General features: G+C 46.7%; 1 protein-coding gene across 1 annotated transcript in view; it reads left to right on the top strand.

Annotated features, from left to right (window-relative positions):
- The first annotated feature begins 5,749 nt into the window (after window positions 1-5,749).
- TTLL11 (tubulin tyrosine ligase like 11) overlaps window positions 5,750-20,717 on the top strand; it is a 29,857-nt gene continuing 14,889 nt past the window's right edge. The window contains exons 1-3 of the mRNA XM_075259062.1: window positions 5,750-6,286; window positions 14,434-14,533; window positions 15,035-15,168. Of these exons, the coding sequence (XP_075115163.1) occupies window positions 6,020-6,286; window positions 14,434-14,533; window positions 15,035-15,168 (501 nt within the window). The 5' untranslated portion in view covers window positions 5,750-6,019. The remainder of the gene's footprint in view (window positions 6,287-14,433; window positions 14,534-15,034; window positions 15,169-20,717) is intronic.

The following is a 20,717-nucleotide window of genomic DNA, read 5'->3' as shown; positions in this document are numbered from 1 at the left end:
TCCACACTGCAGCTAGAAACAATGCACTAAGGCTCTGTCCACACTGCAGTCAGAAGCCACGTAATATGGCTCTGTCCACACTGCAGCCAGAAGCTACGTACTAAGGCTCTGTGCACACTGCAGTCAGAAGCCACGCACTATGGCTCTGTCCACACTACAGCCAGAAGCCACGCACTAATAGTGCCCTCTTCTGCATGGTGAGCCATAGGGGGAGTCTGCCTAGCTCCCATGTTGGAGCTGCTGCGATGGACATGGTGGAGGTACTTGCAGAACTCCACGTGGAAGGTCTCTGTTGGGCTGGAATCCCACTTTGACTGGTTTGGGTAGGTGGCTGGGCCCCAAACCTCACTGCCATAGAGAAGGATCGGGGCGATGACTGCGTCGAATATGTTCAGCCAAACCCTCACCGGTAGTTTTAGGTGGTACAGTTGTCTTATTATGGCGTAGAAGGTTCTGCAGGCTTTTGCTTTCAGGGTTTCTATTGCTGCTTTGAAGCTTCCTGATTGGCTGAGCTCCAGCCCCAGGTAGGTGTAGCTGTTGGTTTTCTCCAGTGTGGAGCCGTTCAATGTGAATTGTGGGGTGGGGGCTTTGTTGTTGTCCTTCTTCCGGTTGATGGGTAGGGCCCATGTGGTGCTGAATTTTTCCAGCACTGACAGGCTTTCTTGGAGGTCTTTCTCGGTGGGGGACATGAATCTGGGGGCAGAGATGGAGGGGACATGAATCTGGGGACAGAGATGGAGGGGACATGAATCTGGGGGGCAGAGATGGAGGGGACATGAATCTGGGGGCAGAGATGGAGGGGGGACATGAAACTGGGGGCAGAGATGGAGGGGACATGAATCTGGGGGCAGAGATGGAGGGGACATGAATCTGGGGGCAGAGATGGAGGGGACATGAATCTGGGGGCAGAGATGGAGGGGACATGAATCTGGGGGCAGAGATGTGGGGACATGAATCTGGGGGCAGAGATGGAGGGGACATGAATCTGGGGGCAGAGATGTGGGGACATGAATCTGGGGCAGAAATGGAGGGGGGGACATGAAACTGGGGGCAGAGATGGAGGGGACATGAATCTGGGGGCAGAGATGGAGGGGACATGAATCTGGGGGCAGAGATGGAGGGGACAAGAAACTGGAGGCAGAGATGGGGGGACATGAATCTGGGGGCAGAGATGGAGGGGACATGAATCTAGGGGCAGAGATGGAGAGGACATGAATCTGGGGGCAGAGATGGGGGGGGGACAAGAAACTGGAGGCAGAGATGGAGGGGGGACATGAATCTGGGGGCAGAGATGGAGGGGACAAGAAACTGGAGGCAGAGATGGAGGGGGGGCATGGATCTGGGGGCAGAGATGGAGGGGACATGAATCTGGGGGCAGAGATGTGGGGACATGAATCTGGGGGCAGAGATGGAGGGGGGACATGAAACTGGGGGCAGAGATGGAGGGGACATGAATCTGGGGGCAGAGATGGAGGGGACAAGAAACTGGAGGCAGAGATGGGGGGGGACATGAATCTGGGGGCAGAGATGGAGGGGACATGAATCTAGGGGCAGAGATGGAGGGGACATGAATCTGGGGGCAGAGATGGGGGGGACAAGAAACTGGAGGCAGAGATGGAGGGGACAAGAAACTGGAGGCAGAGATGGAGGGGGGGCATGGATCTGGGGGCAGAGATGGAGGGGACATGAATCTGGGGGCAGAGATGTGGAGACATGAATCTGAGGGCAGAGATGGGGGGACATGAATCTGGGGGCAGAGATGTGGAGACATGAATCTGAGGGCAGAGATGGAGGGGGGACATGAATCTGGGGGCAGAGATGGAGGGGACAAGAAACTGGAGGCAGAGATGGAGGGGGGGCATGGATCTGGGGGCAGAGATGGAGGGGACATGAATCTGGGGGCAGAGATGTGGAGACATGAATCTGAGGGCAGAGATGGGGGGAAATGGATCTGGGGGCAGAGATGGAGGGGACATGAATCTGGGGGCAGAGATGTGGAGACATGAATCTGGGGGCAGAGATGGGGGGACATGAATCTGGGGGCAGAGATGGAGGGGACATGAATCTGGGGGCAGAGATGGGGGGACATGAATCTGGGGGCAGAGATGGAGGGGACATGAATCTGGGGGCAGAGATGTGGGGACATGAATCTGGGGGCAGAGATGGAGGGACATGAATCTGGGGGCAGAGATGGGGGGGACAAGAAACTGGAGGCAGAGATGGAGGTGACATGAATCTGGGGGCAGAGATGGAGGGGACAAGAAACTGGAGGCAGAGATGGAGGGGACATGAATCTGGGGGCAGAGAGTTGGAGACATGAATCTGAGGGCAGAGATGGGGGGACATGAATCTGGGGTCAGAGATGTGGGGACATGAATCTGGGTGCAGAGATGGAGGGGGGACAAGAAACTGGAGGCAGAGATGGAGGGGGGAGATGGATCTGGGGACAGAGATGGAGGGGACATGAATCTGGGGGCAGAGATGGGGGACATGAATCTGGGGGCAGAGATGTGGGGACATGAATCTGAGGGCAGAGATGGGGGGACATGAATCTGGGGGCAGAGATGTGGAGACATGAATCTGAGGGCAGAGATGGGGGGACATGAATCTGGGGGCAGAGATGGAGGGGACATGAATCTGGGGGCAGAGATGGGGGGACAGGAAACTGAGGGCAGAGATGGGGGGACATGAATCTGGGGGCAGAGATGTGGAGACATGAATCTGAGGGCAGAGATGGAGGGGACATGAATCTGGGGCAGAGATGGGGGGACAGGAAACTGGGGCAGAGATGGAGGGGGGGCATATAATTTACGGGTGACTGTAGGAGGATTATACTGTGCGTGGGCATATGAAAAATTAATTAGTGGGCGGAGTCAACACAAAAGTAGGCAGAGCTAAATTTGCCGCGGTGCATAGCGCGCCACACATTTTGTCCCTCTTTCGGTTCTTCAAATGTTGGGAGGTATGATTTTATATATATAAAAGTGAGGGTCACATACTACTCTCTGCTCCTCACTATATACAACATACATATATATATAGGTGAGGGCCACACACTTCCCTCAGTCACATGACACAGGCTCCGTGTTCGCGCCTCATAGGTTTGACCCTCGGCTCTTCCCGTTCGGTTGCGCTGTCAACCAGACCCAAACAATCCGGCGTGAGAGGGCGTGGCCAACAGTGATTGTCTGTCAGGCGGCGGGGAGGGGGGAGGGACATGCCGGGCGCCGGGGAGCCGCACAGTGCGGGCCAGAGACCGAAGGGGGGTGCAAGTGCAGGACTAATCGCAGGAACACACCGGGAAGCGAGAGGGAGGAGCCAAGGCAGAAGGCGAGACCCAGGGCGGCCCTCTGGGGGCAGAAAGGGGGCAGAGCCACACAGGACTGAGAGTGGGGTGACAGGAGGAGCACCTCTAATACCTGCTACTACTGGGGTGACAGGAGGAGCACCTCTAATACCTGCTACTACTGGGGTGACAGGAGGAGCCCCTCTAATACCTGCTACTGGGGTGACAGGAGGAGCACCTCTAATACCTGCTACTACTGGGGTGACAGGAGGAGCACCTCTAATACCTGCTACTACTGGGGTGACAGGAGGAGCACCTCTAATACCTGCTACTACTGGGGTGACAGGAGGAGCCCCTCTAATACCTGCTACTGGGGTGACAGGAGGAGCACCTCTAATACCTGCTACTACTGGGGTGACAGGAGGAGCCCCTCTAATACCTGCTACTACTGGGGTGACAGGAGGAGCCCCTCTAATACCTGCTACTACTGGGGTGACAGGAGGAGCACCTCTAATACCTGCTACTACTGGGGTGACAGGAGGAGCACCTCTAATACCTGCTACTACTGGGGTGACAGGAGGAGCCCCTCTAATACCTGCTACTGGGGTGACAGGAGAAGCCCCTCTAATACCTGCTACTACTGGGGTGACAGGAGGAGCACCTCTAATACCTGCTACTACTGGGGTGACAGGAGGAGCACCTCTAATACCTGCTACTGGGGTGACAGGAGAAGCCCCTCTAATACCTGCTACTACTGGGGTGACAGGAGGAGCACCTCTAATACCTGCTACTACTGGGGTGACAGGAGGAGCCCCTCTAATACCTGCTACTACTGGGGTGACAGGAGGAGCACCTCTAATACCTGCTACTACTGGGGTGACAGGAGGAGCCCCTCTAATACCTGATACTACTGGGGTGACAGGAGGAGCACCTCTAATACCTGATACTACTGGGGTGACAGGAGGAGCCCCTCTAATACCTGCTACTGGGGTGACAGGAGGAGCCCCTCTAATACCTGCTACTACTGGGGTGACAGGAGGAGCACCTCTAATACCTGCTACTACTGGGGTGACAGGAGGAGCCCCTCTAATACCTGCTACTACTGGGGTGACAGGAGGAGCCCCTCTAATACCTGATACTGGGGTGACAGGAGGAGCCCCTCTAATACCTGATACTGGGGTGACAGGAGGAGCCCCTCTAATACCTGATACTACTGGGGTGACAGGAGGAGCACCTCTAATACCTGATACTACTGGGGTGACAGGAGGAGCCCCTCTAATACCTGCTACTGGGGTGACAGGAGGAGCCCCTCTAATACCTGCTACTACTGGGGTGACAGGAGGAGCACCTCTAATACCTGCTACTACTGGGGTGACAGGAGGAGCCCCTCTAATACCTGCTACTACTGGGGTGACAGGAGGAGCCCCTCTAATACCTGATACTGGGGTGACAGGAGGAGCCCCTCTAATACCTGATACTGGGGTGACAGGAGGAGCCCCTCTAATACCTGCTACTACTGGGGTGACAGGAGAAGCCCCTCTAATACCTGCTACTACTGGGGTGACAGGAGGAGCCCCTCTAATACCTGCTACTACTGGGGTGACAGGAGGAGCCCCTCTAATACCTGCTACTACTGGGGTGACAGGAGGAGCACCTCTAATACCTGCTACTACTGGGGTGACAGGAGGAGCCCCTCTAATACCTGCTACTGGGGTGACAGGAGAAGCCCCTCTAATACCTGCTACTACTGGGGTGACAGGAGGAGCACCTCTAATACCTGCTACTACTGGGGTGACAGGAGGAGCCCCTCTAATACCTGCTACTACTGGGGTGACAGGAGGAGCACCTCTAATACCTGCTACTACTGGGGTGACAGGAGGAGCCCCTCTAATACCTGATACTACTGGGGTGACAGGAGGAGCCCCTCTAATACCTGATACTACTGGGGTGACAGGAGGAGCACCTCTAATACCTGATACTACTGGGGTGACAGGAGGAGCCCCTCTAATACCTGCTACTGGGGTGACAGGAGGAGCCCCTCTAATACCTGCTACTACTGGGGTGACAGGAGGAGCACCTCTAATACCTGCTACTACTGGGGTGACAGGAGGAGCCCCTCTAATACCTGATACTACTGGGGTGACAGGAGGAGCACCTCTAATACCTGATACTACTGGGGTGACAGGAGGAGCCCCTCTAATACCTGCTACTGGGGTGACAGGAGGAGCCCCTCTAATACCTGCTACTACTGGGGTGACAGGAGGAGCACCTCTAATACCTGCTACTACTGGGGTGACAGGAGGAGCCCCTCTAATACCTGCTACTACTGGGGTGACAGGAGGAGCCCCTCTAATACCTGATACTGGGGTGACAGGAGGAGCCCCTCTAATACCTGCTACTACTGGGGTGACAGGAGAAGCCCCTCTAATACCTGCTACTACTGGGGTGACAGGAGGAGCCCCTCTAATACCTGCTACTACTGGGGTGACAGGAGGAGCCCCTCTAATACCTGATACTGGGGTGACAAGAGCGTCCAATGCTGATAGTGGGGTGATCTGGGGCTCTGGGTCTGATAGTGGGGTAATCCGGGACTCTGGGACTGATATTGGGGTAATCCGGGACTCTGGGACTGATATTGGGGTGATCCGGGGCTCTGGGACTGATAGTGGGGTGATCAGGGGCTCAGGGACTGATAGTGGGGTGATCAGGGGTCCTGGGGCCGATAGTGGGGTGATGCAGGGATTGGGAGAGCCCAGGCACATCCGACCATCTCTGCCTAGGTGTGAGGCGTCTGGAGACAGGGGGAAGCAGGTACAGGGTAGCCACTGCAGCACCTCTTCCCTCCACCCACGGGCTTCTGACTATGGCGGGGCTGTGTGCAGGGGCCAGGTGGAGGAGGACAGAGGGGCATGTCGGAGGCCGGTCACAGTGGACAGCTCTAAGGCCAAAACGTCTCTGGAGGCGCTGAAGATCAGCATCAAGCAGCTCAAGTGGAAGGAAGTGAGTGACAGCAACCCATCAACCCCAAATCACCCCAACACTCCTCCCACAGATCATCTGACACCCCACATTGTCCTCCATCACTTCGTATCATATGTGGGGGGGGGGGGGGTAGTGACAATAACAGTGACTATACCAGCAGAATAGTGAGCGCAGCTCTGGAGTATAATACAAGATAAGTAATGTAATTGTCAGGGTCCGGGGTTGCTAGGTGGGGGGGCAGAGACTCACAAGACCAGTTTCTTTTAGTCCAAAACAAAAGTAGAGTTTTATTTTCACTCAAAAAAGTCAGTGCAGCAACAAAAGGAAACAATACAAAAATAAATCCCTGCCCGTCTAGGCGCTAACTAAACATAGAATAGGTTACCTCACCTAGAATAACAGAAATCCAAAAAGCCAGTAGAATCATACAGGACACAGCTCCACAAATATGACCTGTCAGCTCTCCAGCCAAGCTCTGCCAAAGTGTTGCTGCTGGAGCTGGCTTCTTAAGCCTCTTTGATGAGCAGACTCTCTACAGTCGCTGCTGGAACATCCTCAAAGTGTGGACTGGAGGGGGGTGGAATGACAGGTCCCACTACCAACCTACCTTCCATTCCTGAAAATCCAGTCCAGTACTTTTCATTTACCAAAATGCTCAGCAGACGAAAGTTGTGTGCTGAAAACATACATTCCCGGAGTTTTCTCATCTCACCCACCTGAGTAGTCTGGGTGAGCTGTACACCCCCTCTATTACCTGACCAGCCATCGCCTTACATAATGTATGTACACAGTGACTGCACCAGCAGAATAGTGAGCGCAGCTCTGGAGTATAATACAGGATAAGTAATGTAATGTATGTACACAGTGACTGTACCAGCAGAATAGTGAGCGCAGCTCTGGAGTATAATAATAATATAATAATAATACATTTTATTTATATAGCGCCAACATATTCCGCAGCGCTGTACAATTTATAGGGTTCAGATACAGACATACATAACAAAGAACGTCATTTCACACAATGGGACTGAGGGCCCTGCTCAAAAGAGCTTACAATCTATGAGGTAGAGGGGGTGACACAAGAGGTAGCAGGGGTGGCATTGCTTATACAGTGTTCAGACAATTTTGTAATAGAGGTTACAGTCATTACACAAACAAAACTTTGTGAGCCGTCACTAGTCGTGTCCTTTAACATGTGGATAGAGCTTGGACAACTATGTTAGGCTGAAAAGGCATCAAGAACGGAAGGGTTAGCATTAGGAATTGTGATAGGCTTGTCTGAAAAGATGCGTCTTTAGTTTGCGTTTGAAACTGTAGAAGTTGGGAGTTAATCTTATTGTCCAGGGTAGAGCATTCCAGAGAAGTGGTGCAGCTCAGGAGAAGTCTTGTATACGAGCATGGGAGGTTCTGATAATAGAGGATGTAAGTGTTAGATCATTGAGTGAGCGGAGAGCACGGGTTGGGCGGTAGACAGAGATGAGGGAGGAAATGTATGGAGGTGCAGCATTATGGAGAGCCTTGTGGATGAGTGTAATAACTTTATATTTTATTCTATAATGAATAGGCAGCCAATGTAGCGACTGGCACAGACCGGAGGCATCGCTGTAGCGTCTAGCCTGATAGATGAGCCTGGCCGCTGCATTCAGAATAGATTGTAGAGGGGAGAGTTTAGTGAGGGGAAGACCGATTAGTAAGGAGTTACAGTAGTCAAGGCGAGAATGAATCAGAGAGACAATAAGTGTCTTTAGTGTATCTCTGGTGAGGAAAGGGCGTATTCTGGATTGGTTATTGAGGTGGAGGTGACATGAACGTGCGAGTGATTCAATATGAGGGGTGAAGGAAATGTCTGCGTCAAATATGACCCCGAGGCAGGATAAGTAATGTATGTATGTACACAGTGACTGTACCAGCAGAATAGTGAGTGCAGCTCTGGAGTATAATCAGGATAAGTAATGTAATGTATGTACACAGTGACTGCACCAGCAGAATAGTGAGCGCAGCTCTGGAGTATAATACAGGATAAGTAATGTAATGTATGTACACAGTGACTGTACCAGCAGAATAGTGAGCGCAGCTCTGGAGTATAATACAGGATAAGTAATGTAATGTATGTACACAGTGACTGCACCAGCAGAATAGTGAGTGCAGCTCTGGAGTATAATACAAGATAAGTAATGTAATGTATGTACACAGTGACTGCACCAGCAGAATAGTGAGCGCAGCTCTGGAGTATAATACAGGATAAGTAATGTAATGTATGTACACAGTGACTGTACCAGCAGAATAGTGAGTGCAGCTCTGGAGTATAATCAGGATAAGTAATGTAATGTATGTACACAGTGACTGCACCAGCAGAATAGTGAGCGCAGCTCTGGAGTATAATACAGGATAAGTAATGTAATGTATGTACACAGTGACTGTACCAGCAGAATAGTGAGCGCAGCTCTGGAGTATAATACAGGATAAGTAATGTAATGTATGTACACAGTGACTGCAGCAGCAGAATAGTGAGCGCAGCTCTGGAGTATAATACAGGATAAGTAATGTAATGTATGTACACAGTGACTGCACCAGCAGAATAGTGAGCGCAGCTCTGGAGTATAATACAGGATAAGTAATGTAATGTATGTACACAGTGACTGTACCAGCAGAATAGTGAGTGCAGCTCTGGAGTATAATACAGGATAAGTAATGTAATGTATTTATACAGTGACTGCACCAGCAGAATAGTGAGTGCAGCTCTGGAGTATAATACAGGATAATACAGGATTAGTAATGTATGTGCACAGTGACTAGCAGAATAGTGAGCGCAGCTCTGGAGTATAATACAGGATAAGTAATGTAATGTATGTACACAGTGACTGTACCAGCAGAATAGTGAGCGCAGCTCTGGAGTATAATACAGGATAAGTAATGTAATGTATGTACACAGTGACTGCAGCAGCAGAATAGTGAGCGCAGCTCTGGAGTATAATACAGGATAAGTAATGTAATGTATGTACACAGTGACTGCACCAGCAGAATAGTGAGCGCAGCTCTGGAGTATAATACAGGATAAGTAATGTATGTACACAGTGACTGCACCAGCAGAATAGTGAGCGCAGCTCTGGAGTATAATACAGGATAAGTAATGTAATGTATTTATACAGTGACTGCACCAGCAGAATAGTGAGCGCAGCTCTGGAGTATAATACAGGATTAGTAATGTATGTGCACAGTGACTAGCAGAATAGTGAGCGCAGCTCTGGAGTATAATACAGAATAAGTAATGTAATGTATGTACACAGTGACTGTACCAGCAGAATAGTGAGCGCAGCTCTGGAGTATAATACAGGATAAGTAATGTAATGTATGTACACAGTGACTGTACCAGCAGAATAGTGAGCGCAGCTCTGGAGTATAATACAGGATAAGTAATGTATGTACACAGTGACTGTACCAGCAGAATAGTGAGCGCAGCTCTGGAGTATAATACAGGATAAGTAATGTAATGTATGTACACAGTGACTGCACCAGCAGAATAGTGAGCGCAGCTCTGGAGTATAATACAGAATAAGTAATGTAATGTATGTACACAGTGACTGTACCAGCAGAATAGTGAGCGCAGCTCTGGAGTATAATACAGGATAAGTAATGTAATGTATGTACACAGTGACTGTACCAGCAGAATAGTGAGCGCAGCTCTGGAGTATAATACAGGATAAGTAATGTAATGTATGTACACAGTGACTGCACCAGCAGAATAGTGAGCGCAGCTCTGGAGTATAATACAGGATTAGTAATGTATGTGCACAGTGACTAGCAGAATAGTGAGCGCAGCTCTGGAGTATAATACAGGATAAGTAATGTAATGTATGTACACAGTGACCGCACCATCAGAATAGTGAGCGCAGCTCTGGAGTATAATACAGGATAAGTAATGTAATGTATGTACACAGTGACTGCACCAGCAGAATAGTGAGCGCAGCTCTGGAGTATAATACAGAATAAGTAATGTAATGTATGTACACAGTGACTGTACCAGCAGAATAGTGAGCGCAGCTCTGGAGTATAATACAGGATAAGTAATGTAATGTATGTACACAGTGACTGTACCAGCAGAATAGTGAGCGCAGCTCTGGAGTATAATACAGGATAAGTAATGTATGTACACAGTGACTGTACCAGCAGAATAGTGAGCGCAGCTCTGGAGTATAATACAGGATAAGTAATGTAATGTATGTACACAGTGACTGCACCAGCAGAATAGTGAGCGCAGCTCTGGAGTATAATACAGAATAAGTAATGTATGTACACAGTGACTGTACCAGCAGAATAGTGAGCGCAGCTCTGGAGTATAATACAGGATAAGTAATGTAATGTATGAACACAGTGACTGTACCAGCAGAATAGTGAGCGCAGCTCTGGAGTATAATACAGGATAAGTAATGTAATGTATGTACTCAGTGACTGTACCAGCAGAATAGTGAGTGCAGCTCTGGAGTATAATCAGGATAAGTAATGTAATATATGTACACAGTGACTGTACCAGCAGAATAGTGAGCGCAGCTCTGGAGTATAATACAGGATAAGTAATGTAATGTATGTACACAGTGACTGCACCAGCAGAATAGTGAGTGCAGCTCTGGAGTATAATCAGGATAAGTATTGTAATGTATGCACACAGTGACTGTACCAGCAGAATAGTGAGTGCAGCTCTGGAGTATAATACAGGATAAGTAATGTAATGTATGTACACAGTGACTGTACCAGCAGAATAGTGAGTGCAGCTCTGGAGTATAATACAGGATAATACAGGATTAGTAATGTATGTGCACAGTGACTAGCAGAATAGTGAGCGCAGCTCTGGAGTATAATACAGGATAAGTAATGTAATTTATGTACACAGTGACTGTACCAGCAGAATAGTGAGCGCAGCTCTGGAGTATAATACAGGATAAGTAATGTAATGTATGTACACAGTGACTGCAGCAGCAGAATAGTGAGCGCAGCTCTGGAGTATAATACAGGATAAGTAATGTAATGTATGTACACAGTGACTGCACCAGCAGAATAGTGAGCGCAGCTCTGGAGTATAATACAGGATAAGTAATGTAATGTATGTATACAGTGACTGCACCAGCAGAATAGTTAGCGCAGCTCTGGAGTATAATACAGGATTAGTAATGTATGTGCACAGTGACTAGCAGAATAGTGAGCGCAGCTCTGGAGTATAATACAGGGTAAGTAATGTAATGTATGTACACAGTGACTGTACCAGCAGAATAGTGAGCGCAGCTCTGGAGTATAATACAGGATAAGTAATGTATGTACACAGTGACTGCACCAGCAGAATAGTGAGCGCAGCTCTGGAGTATAATACAGGATAAGTAATGTAATGTATTTATACAGTGACTGCACCAGCAGAATAGTGAGCGCAGCTCTGGAGTATAATACAGGATTAGTAATGTATGTGCACAGTGACTAGCAGAATAGTGAGCGCAGCTCTGGAGTATAATACAGAATAAGTAATGTAATGTATGTACACAGTGACTGTACCAGCAGAATAGTGAGCGCAGCTCTGGAGTATAATACAGGATAAGTAATGTAATGTATGTACACAGTGACTGTACCAGCAGAATAGTGAGCGCAGCTCTGGAGTATAATACAGGATAAGTAATGTATGTACACAGTGACTGTACCAGCAGAATAGTGAGCGCAGCTCTGGAGTATAATACAGGATAAGTAATGTAATGTATGTACACAGTGACTGCACCAGCAGAATAGTGAGCGCAGCTCTGGAGTATAATACAGAATAAGTAATGTAATGTATGTACACAGTGACTGTACCAGCAGAATAGTGAGCGCAGCTCTGGAGTATAATACAGGATAAGTAATGTAATGTATGTACACAGTGACTGTACCAGCAGAATAGTGAGTGCAGCTCTGGAGTATAATACAGGATAAGTAATGTAATGTATGTACACAGTGACTGCACCAGCAGAATAGTGAGCGCAGCTCTGGAGTATAATACAGGATTAGTAATGTATGTGCACAGTGACTAGCAGAATAGTGAGCGCAGCTCTGGAGTATAATACAGGATAAGTAATGTAATGTATGTACACAGTGACTGCACCAGCAGAATAGTGAGCGCAGCTCTGGAGTATAATACAGGATAAGTAATGTAATGTACGTACACAGTGACTACACCAGCAGAATAGTGAGCGCAGCTCTGGAGTATAATACAGGATAAATAATGTAATGTATGTACACAGTGACTGTACCTGCAGAATAGTGAGCGCAGCTCTGGAGTATAATACAGAATAAGTAATGTAATGTATGTACACAGTGACTGTACCAGCAGAATAGTGAGCGCAGCTCTGGAGTATAATACAGGAAAAGTAATGTAATGTATGTACACAGTGACTGCACCAGCAGAATAGTGAGAGCATCTCTGGAGTATAATACAGGATTAGTAATGTATGTGCACAGTGACTAGCAGAATAGTGAGCGCAGCTCTGGAGTATAATACAGGATAAGTAATGTAATGTATGTACACAGTGACTGCACCAGCAGAATAGTGAGCACAGCTCTGGAGTATAATACAGGATAAGTAATGTATGTACACAGTGAATGTACCAGCAGAATAGTGAGCACAGCTCTGGAGTATAATACAGGATAAGTAATGTAATGTATGTACACAGTGACTGTACCAGCAGAATAGTGAGCGCAGCTCTGGAGTATAATACAGGATAAGTAATGTAATGTATGTACACAGTGACTGCACCAGCAGAATAGTGAGCGCAGCTCTGGAGTATAATACAGGATTAGTAATGTATGTGCACAGTGACTAGCAGAATAGTGAGCGCAGCTCTGGAGTATAATACAGGATAAGTAATGTAATGTATGTACACAGTGACCGCACCATCAGAATAGTGAGTGCAGCTCTGGAGTATAATACAGGATAAGTAATGTAATGTATGTACACAGTGACTGCACCAGCAGAATAGTGAGCGCAGCTCTGGAGTATAATACAGGATTAGTAATGTATGTGCACAGTGACTAGCAGAATAGTGAGCGCAGCTCTGGAGTATAATACAGGATAAGTAATGTAATGTATGTACACAGTGACTGTACCAGCAGACTAGTGAGCGCAGCTCTGGAGTATAATACAGGATAAGTAATGTAATGTATGTACACAGTGACTGCACCAGCAGAATAGTGAGCACAGCTCTGGAGTATAATACAGGATAAGTAATGTATGTACACAGTGAATGTACAAGCAGAATAGTGAGCGCAGCTCTGGAGGGTATAACTCAGGATCAGTACATGTAAAGTAGGCAGACTTGGCTCGGACAATTTGTGAGATCTGATGAAAGGTTCGGTATTACCTGTGGCCCCCACCAATAAGGGGGCAGCATATTTTCAGGATTCTATGCTCTTTGAGTGCTGCAGCTACTTCATGGTCAGTGACCGCGTTCCTGTGGGCTCGCCCGTTTCTCTGGCTGTTTGTGACCTGAGTGTGGGGCTCCTGACATTGACCTTAGGGGGCGTTCACACTACCATTGGTGTCAGCAGTGTCCGTGGCTATTGTCTGTACTAGCTGGTCCGATTTTTTTCTTGTGTCTTTTAGTGTCCATTATTTTTTTAACATTGAGGTCTATGGGCACTGGACATATCCTGGACAGTAAGTAAGAGTCATCAGTCACTCTCCGTTATTTTGTGTCGGTTTATTTTCTGCACATGCTCAGAAGGCATAAATGGCAAAAAAAATAAAACAACAGCCAGTATAAAAACATAGCCGCTTACTGATACTGATGTGTCCATTAAATGGATCAGCTAAAATACCGGACACATGACCATCAGTTACATCAGTTAATGTCTGCTACGATAGGCGTCCATTTTTTATTTTTTTTAAACAGACACCTTCATAGTGGAATCCAACGGTAGTGTGAACCCTGCCTTAGTTTGCTTCTTTTCCGGCATTGTCCTCCCTGCGTGTACCGCTTTCTTCACCTAGCTGCGTATATGCACGAGATCATCCCCGTCACATTCAGAGCTGAAGAAGTCTGTTTTTCCTGTCTCCAGAGCTGCACTCATAATTCTGCAGTCACATTGTGTCCTATACCCTAGCTCACAGCTGCACAGATTTTTTTTCAAGAATTTGGTCTTTTTTTCTCTTTTAGTTCCCTTTGGGGCGCCGCTTGCCCTGCGACATTTACTGGCATGGGGTGTCCTTCTGTGAAAGCGAGAATCTCTGCTCCGGTAAAGTCAACAAGTTCCCAGGTACAAGGAATGGGGCGAGGGGGAATGATGGGGGTCATATATTATTTCACTTAGGTTTGAGAAGTATGTGGGATTGGGGTGGCATCTTACCTAGGGGGTTGGGGCGGTGGGGTGTGATGTCACCTCGGGGTGGGGGTGTGCTTTGACATCACCTTGGGGTGGGGGTGTGTTGGGATGTCACCTTGGGTAGGGGTTTGTTGGGATGTCACCTTAGGGTGGGGGTGTGTTGGGATGTCACCTCGGGGTGGGGGTGTGGTGTGACGTCACCTGGGGGGCATCTCATCACTTGTTGCTCCCTCTACACCGTTCTGCTGCTTTGGATCACATTCCTGGGCCCCCAGTTGTCTGTGCATTAGATTGAGGTTTATAGAGAGGAGAGATGTTCGGATGGGCTGCACACAGTGTACTTCTGCCCCCTAGAGGTCACATGTAGGGGCTGACCAGTGGCCTGGACATTAGGGGGCATTTCCTGCTTGACCCTTGGGTTCTCTTTCCTGGCAGGGATGATGGAGATGGTGCGTAAGATCAACCTGAGCCGAGCCATGCGGACCATGCGGCAGCTGTACCCGGAGGAGTACGACTTCTACCCCCAGTCGTGGATCCTCCCTGAGGAGTACCACATCTTCTGTGCGGAGGTGAGTGGCAGCGATGGACATGGGGTAAGAAAGGGCTGTGCAGAGGTTTCCCCATCACTAGTACCCTGCACTGTGCAGGCGTGGGCCGATGGCTGCCATTACCATGTCCTTATCATGTTGTAAGGTCTGTTAAAGGGTTAAACATTGCCTTACACTGAAGATACACCTGGTAGGTGGCGCTAGTGAGGCTGATGTGTATCTTCCAATGAGAAGTCATTTGTACATCCTGTACCGGATGTGACCAGCAGGTGGCAGCACAGACGAAGAAATATCCACGTCCTAGACCAGGTGCGGCCATACAAGAAGTCCGGTCTATATGTGTATCATACACTGACAGGTATACAGGAGATGTATATATTATATGTGTATCATACACTGACAGGTATACAGGAGATGTATATATTATATGTGTATCATACACTGACAGGTATACAGGAGATGTATATATTATATGTGTATCATACACTGACAGGTATATAGGAGATGTATATATTATATGTGTATCATACACTGACAGGTATACAGGAGATGTATATATTATATGTGTATCATACACTGACAGGTATACAGGAGATGTATATGTTATATGTGTATTATACACTGACAGGTATACAGGAGATGTATATGTATATATTAGAAGTTGAGACTCCACGGACTGTTATACCCCAAACCACCCCCCATGCCCACCACTCACCCACCCGAATCCAACTCCCCCCCCACACACACTTTACTAGCTTTGGCAATGCCAAATATCTATTCGGACGTGCCAATAAAGCTTGTTTGATTTGATTTATATTATATATGTGTATTATATACTGACAGGTATACAGGAGATATCGGGGGTATATATTATATATGTGTATTATATACTGACAGGTATACAGGAGATATCGGGGGTATATATTATATATGTCTATTATATACTGACAGGTATACAGGAGATATCGGGGGTATATATTATATATGTGTATTATATACTGACAGGTATACAGGAGATATCGGGGGTATATATTATATATGTGTATTATATACTGACAGGTATACAGGAGATATCGGGGGTATATATTATATATGTCTATTATATACTGACAGGTATACAGGAGATATCGGGGGTATATATTATATATGTGTATTATATACTGACAGGTATACAGGAGATGTCGGGGGTATACATTATATATGTGTATTATATACTGACAGGTATACAGGAGATGTCAGGGGTATATAGTATATATGTGTATTATATACTGACAGGTATACAGGAGATATCGGGGGTATATATTATATATGTGTATTATATACTGACAGGTATACAGGAGATATCAGGGGTATATATTATATATGTGTATTATATACTGACAGGTATACAGGAGATATCGGGGGTATATATTATATATGTCTATTATATACTGACAGGTATACAGGAGATATCGGGGGTATATATTATATATGTGTATTATATACTGACAGGTATACAGGAGATGTCGGGGGTATACATTATATATGTGTATTATATACTGACAGGTATACAGGAGATGTCAGGGGTATATAGTATATATGTGTATTATATACTGACAGGTATACAGGAGATATCGGGGGTATATATTATATATGTGTATTATATACTGACAGGTATACAGGAGATATCGGGGTATATATTATATATGTGTATTATATACTGACAGGTATACAGGAGATATCAGGGGTATATATTATATATGTGTATTATATACTGACAGGTATACAGGAGATGTCAGGGGTATATAGTATATATGTGTATTATATACTGACAGGTATACAGGAGATATCGGGGGTATATATTATATATGTGTATTATATACTGACAGGTATACAGGAGATATCAGGGGTATATATTATATATGTGTATTATATACTGACAGGTATACAGGAGATATCAGGGGTATATATTATATATGTGTATTATATACTGACAGGTATACAGGAGATGTCGGGGGTATACATTATGTGTATTATATACTGACAGGTATACAGGAGATGTCAGGGGTATATAGTATATATGTGTATTATATACTGACAGGTATACAGGAGATATCGGGGGTATATATTATATATGTGTATTATATACTGACAGGTATACAGGAGATATCGGGGGTATATATTATATATGTGTATTATATACTGACAGGTATACAGGAGATATCGGGGGTATATATTATATATGTGTATTATATACTGACAGGTATACAGGAGATATCGGGGGTATATATTATATATGTGTATTATATACTGACAGGTATACAGGAGATATCGGGGGTATATATTATATATGTGTATTATATACTGACAGGTATACAGGAGATATCGGGGGTATATATTATATATGTGTATTATATACTGACAGGTATACAGGAGATATCGGGGGTATATATTATATATGTGTATTATATACTGACAGGTATACAGGAGATATCGGGGGTATATATTATATATGTGTATTATATACATATATCCAGTGATGGAATCTCTCGGATCCTGCGGTTGAATAAATCTTATTTTGTTACTATGGAAACTGAAGCGCAACGTAATCTCTGGTGACTGCGGAGCAAAGTATTACATAGGTCTGGTAAACTCCTTTATTACCCTATGTCATATAGCAGGGAGGGGCTAGCACACTACTGCCCTGTGATGTCATTGTGTGAGTAGGAGGGGACTGATACTACTGCCCTGTGATGTCATTGTATGAGTAGGAGGGGACTGATACTACTGCCCTGTGATGTCATTGTGTGAGTAGGAGGAGACTGATACTACTGCCCTGTGATGTCATTGTATGATTAGGAGGACACTGATACTACTGCCCTGTGATGTCATTGTATGAGTAGGAGGAGACTGATACTACTGCCCTGTGATGTCATTGTATGATTAGGAGGACACTGATACTACTGCCCTGTGATGTCATTGTATGAGTAGGAGAGGACTGATACTACTGCCCTGTGATGTCATTGTATGAGTAGGAGGAGACTGATACTACTGCCCTGTGATGTCATTGTATGAGTAGGAGAGGACTGATACTACTGCTCTGTGATGTCATTGTATGAGTAGGAGGGGACTGATACTACTGCTCTGTGATGTCATTGTATGAGTAGGAGGGGACTGATACTACTGCTCTGTGATGTCATTGTATGATTAGGAGGACACTGATACTACTGCCCTGTGATGTCATTGTGTGAGTAGGAGGAGACTGATACTACTGCCCTGTGATGTCATTGTATGAGTAGGAGAGGACTGATACTACTGCTCTGTGATGTCATTGTATGATTAGGAGGACACTGATACTACTGCCCTGTGATGTCATTGTATGAGTAGGAGAGGACTGATACTACTGCCCTGTGATGTCATTGTATGAGTAGGAGAGGACTGATACTACTGCCATGTGATGTCATTGTATGAGTAGGAGAGGACTGATACTACTGCTCTGTGATGTCATTGTATGAGTAGGAGAGGACTGATACTACTGCCCTGTGATGTCATTGTATGAGTAGGAGAGGACTGATACTACTGCTCTGTGATGTCATTGTATGAGTAGGAGGGGACTGATACTACTGCTCTGTGATGTCATTGTATGAGTAGGAGAGGACTGATACTACTGCCCTGTGATGTCATTGTATGAGTAGGAGGAGACTGATACTACTGCCCTGTGATGTCATTGTATGAGTAGGAGGAGACTGATACTACTGCTCTGTAATGTCATTGTATGATTAGGAGGACACTGATACTACTGCCCTGTGATGTCATTGTGTGAGTAGGAGGAGACTGATACTACTGCCCTGTGATGTCATTGTATGAGTAGGAGAGGACTGATACTACTGCTCTGTGATGTCATTGTATGATTAGGAGGACACTGATACTACTGCCCTGTGATGTCATTGTATGAGTAGGAGAGGACTGATACTACTGCCCTGTGATGTCATTGTATGAGTAGGAGGAGACTGATACTACTGCCATGTGATGTCATTGTATGAGTAGGAGAGGACTGATACTACTGCTCTGTGATGTCATTGTATGAGTAGGAGGGGACTGATACTACTGCTCTGTGATGTCATTGTATGAGTAGGAGGGGACTGATACTACTGCCCTGTGATGTCATTGTATGAGTAGGAGGAGACTGATACTACTGCCCTGTGATGTCATTGTATGAGTAGGAGGAGACTGATACTACTGCCCTGTGATGTCATTGTATGAGTAGGAGGAGACTGATACTACTGCCCTGTGATGTCATTGTATGAGTAGGAGGAGACTGATACTACTGCCCTGTGATGTCATTGTATGAGTAGGAGGAGACTGATACTACTGCCCTGTGATGTCATTGTATGAGTAGGAGGAGACTGATACTACTGCTCTGTGATGTCATTGTATGATTAGGAGGACACTGATACTACTGCCCTGTGATGTCATTGTATGAGTAGGAGGAGACTGATACTACTGCTCTGTGATGTCATTGTATGATTAGGAGGACACTGATACTACTGCCATGGTTTGCTTCCATATATATATATACACACAGACCTGGACTAAACCATCTACCATGTGTCCAGTCACATTTCCATCGTTTCCTCGGTGCTCTTGACTGACTGTGGCTCCTGACACGTGAGTGGCTGCTGTGTGGTCTTCTGTATCTTATACAATCAGGTTTTATTATTGATACCCTGCTGCATTTTGGGGTGCACATCACTCAACCCCATTTCTCGTCAGTCATCTCACATCAGTTGTGTCTCCCCAAGTTATAATTTCTACTATACTACTGCACCCATGAGCTGTCAGCAGTTCTGTGGAAGACCTGGGTGCAGTTGTGTCACCAGCCGGATATCTCAGGAACAATTGGGCCCCACAGCTGTGGGACAATCTACAGCCATGTAGACACTGCAGCTGCTGGTCACCACAAACCCTTGTGGTATCCGACCCCTCCTGACTTGGACTCCACTAGATCTCTGCAGTGTCCTGTAATATCTGACCCCTCCAGACCTGGGCTCCACTACATCTCTGCAGGTGTCTTGTGGTATCTGACCCCTCCAGATCTGGACTCCACTGGATCTCTGCAGTGTCCTGTGGTATCTGACCCCTCCAGATCTGGACTCCACTGGATCTCTGCAGATGTCTTGTGGTATCTGACCCCTCCAGACTTGGACTCCACTAGATCTCTGCAGTGACCTGTGGTATCTGACCCCTCCAAACCTGGACTCCACTAGATCTCTGCAGTGTCCTGTGGTATCTGACCCCTCCAAACCTGACTCCACTAGATCTCTGCAGGTGTCTTGTGGTATCTGACCCCTCCAAACCTGGACTCCACTAGATCTCTGCAGTGTCCTGTGGTATCTGACCCCTCCAAACCTGACTCCACTAGATCTCTGCAGGTGTCTTGTGGTATCTGACCCCTCCAAACCTGGACTCCACTAGATCTCTGCAGTGTCCTGTGGTATCTGACCCCTCCAAACCTGACTCCACTAGATCTCTGCAGGTGTCTTGTGGTATCTGACCCCTCCTGATCTGGACTCCACTAGATCTCTGCAGTA

The sequence above is a fragment of the Leptodactylus fuscus genome, chromosome 11, assembly GCF_031893055.1.
Source record: "Leptodactylus fuscus isolate aLepFus1 chromosome 11, aLepFus1.hap2, whole genome shotgun sequence".
NCBI lineage: Eukaryota > Metazoa > Chordata > Amphibia > Anura > Leptodactylidae > Leptodactylus > Leptodactylus fuscus.
This window is presented reverse-complemented; position numbering and strand designations above follow the sequence as displayed.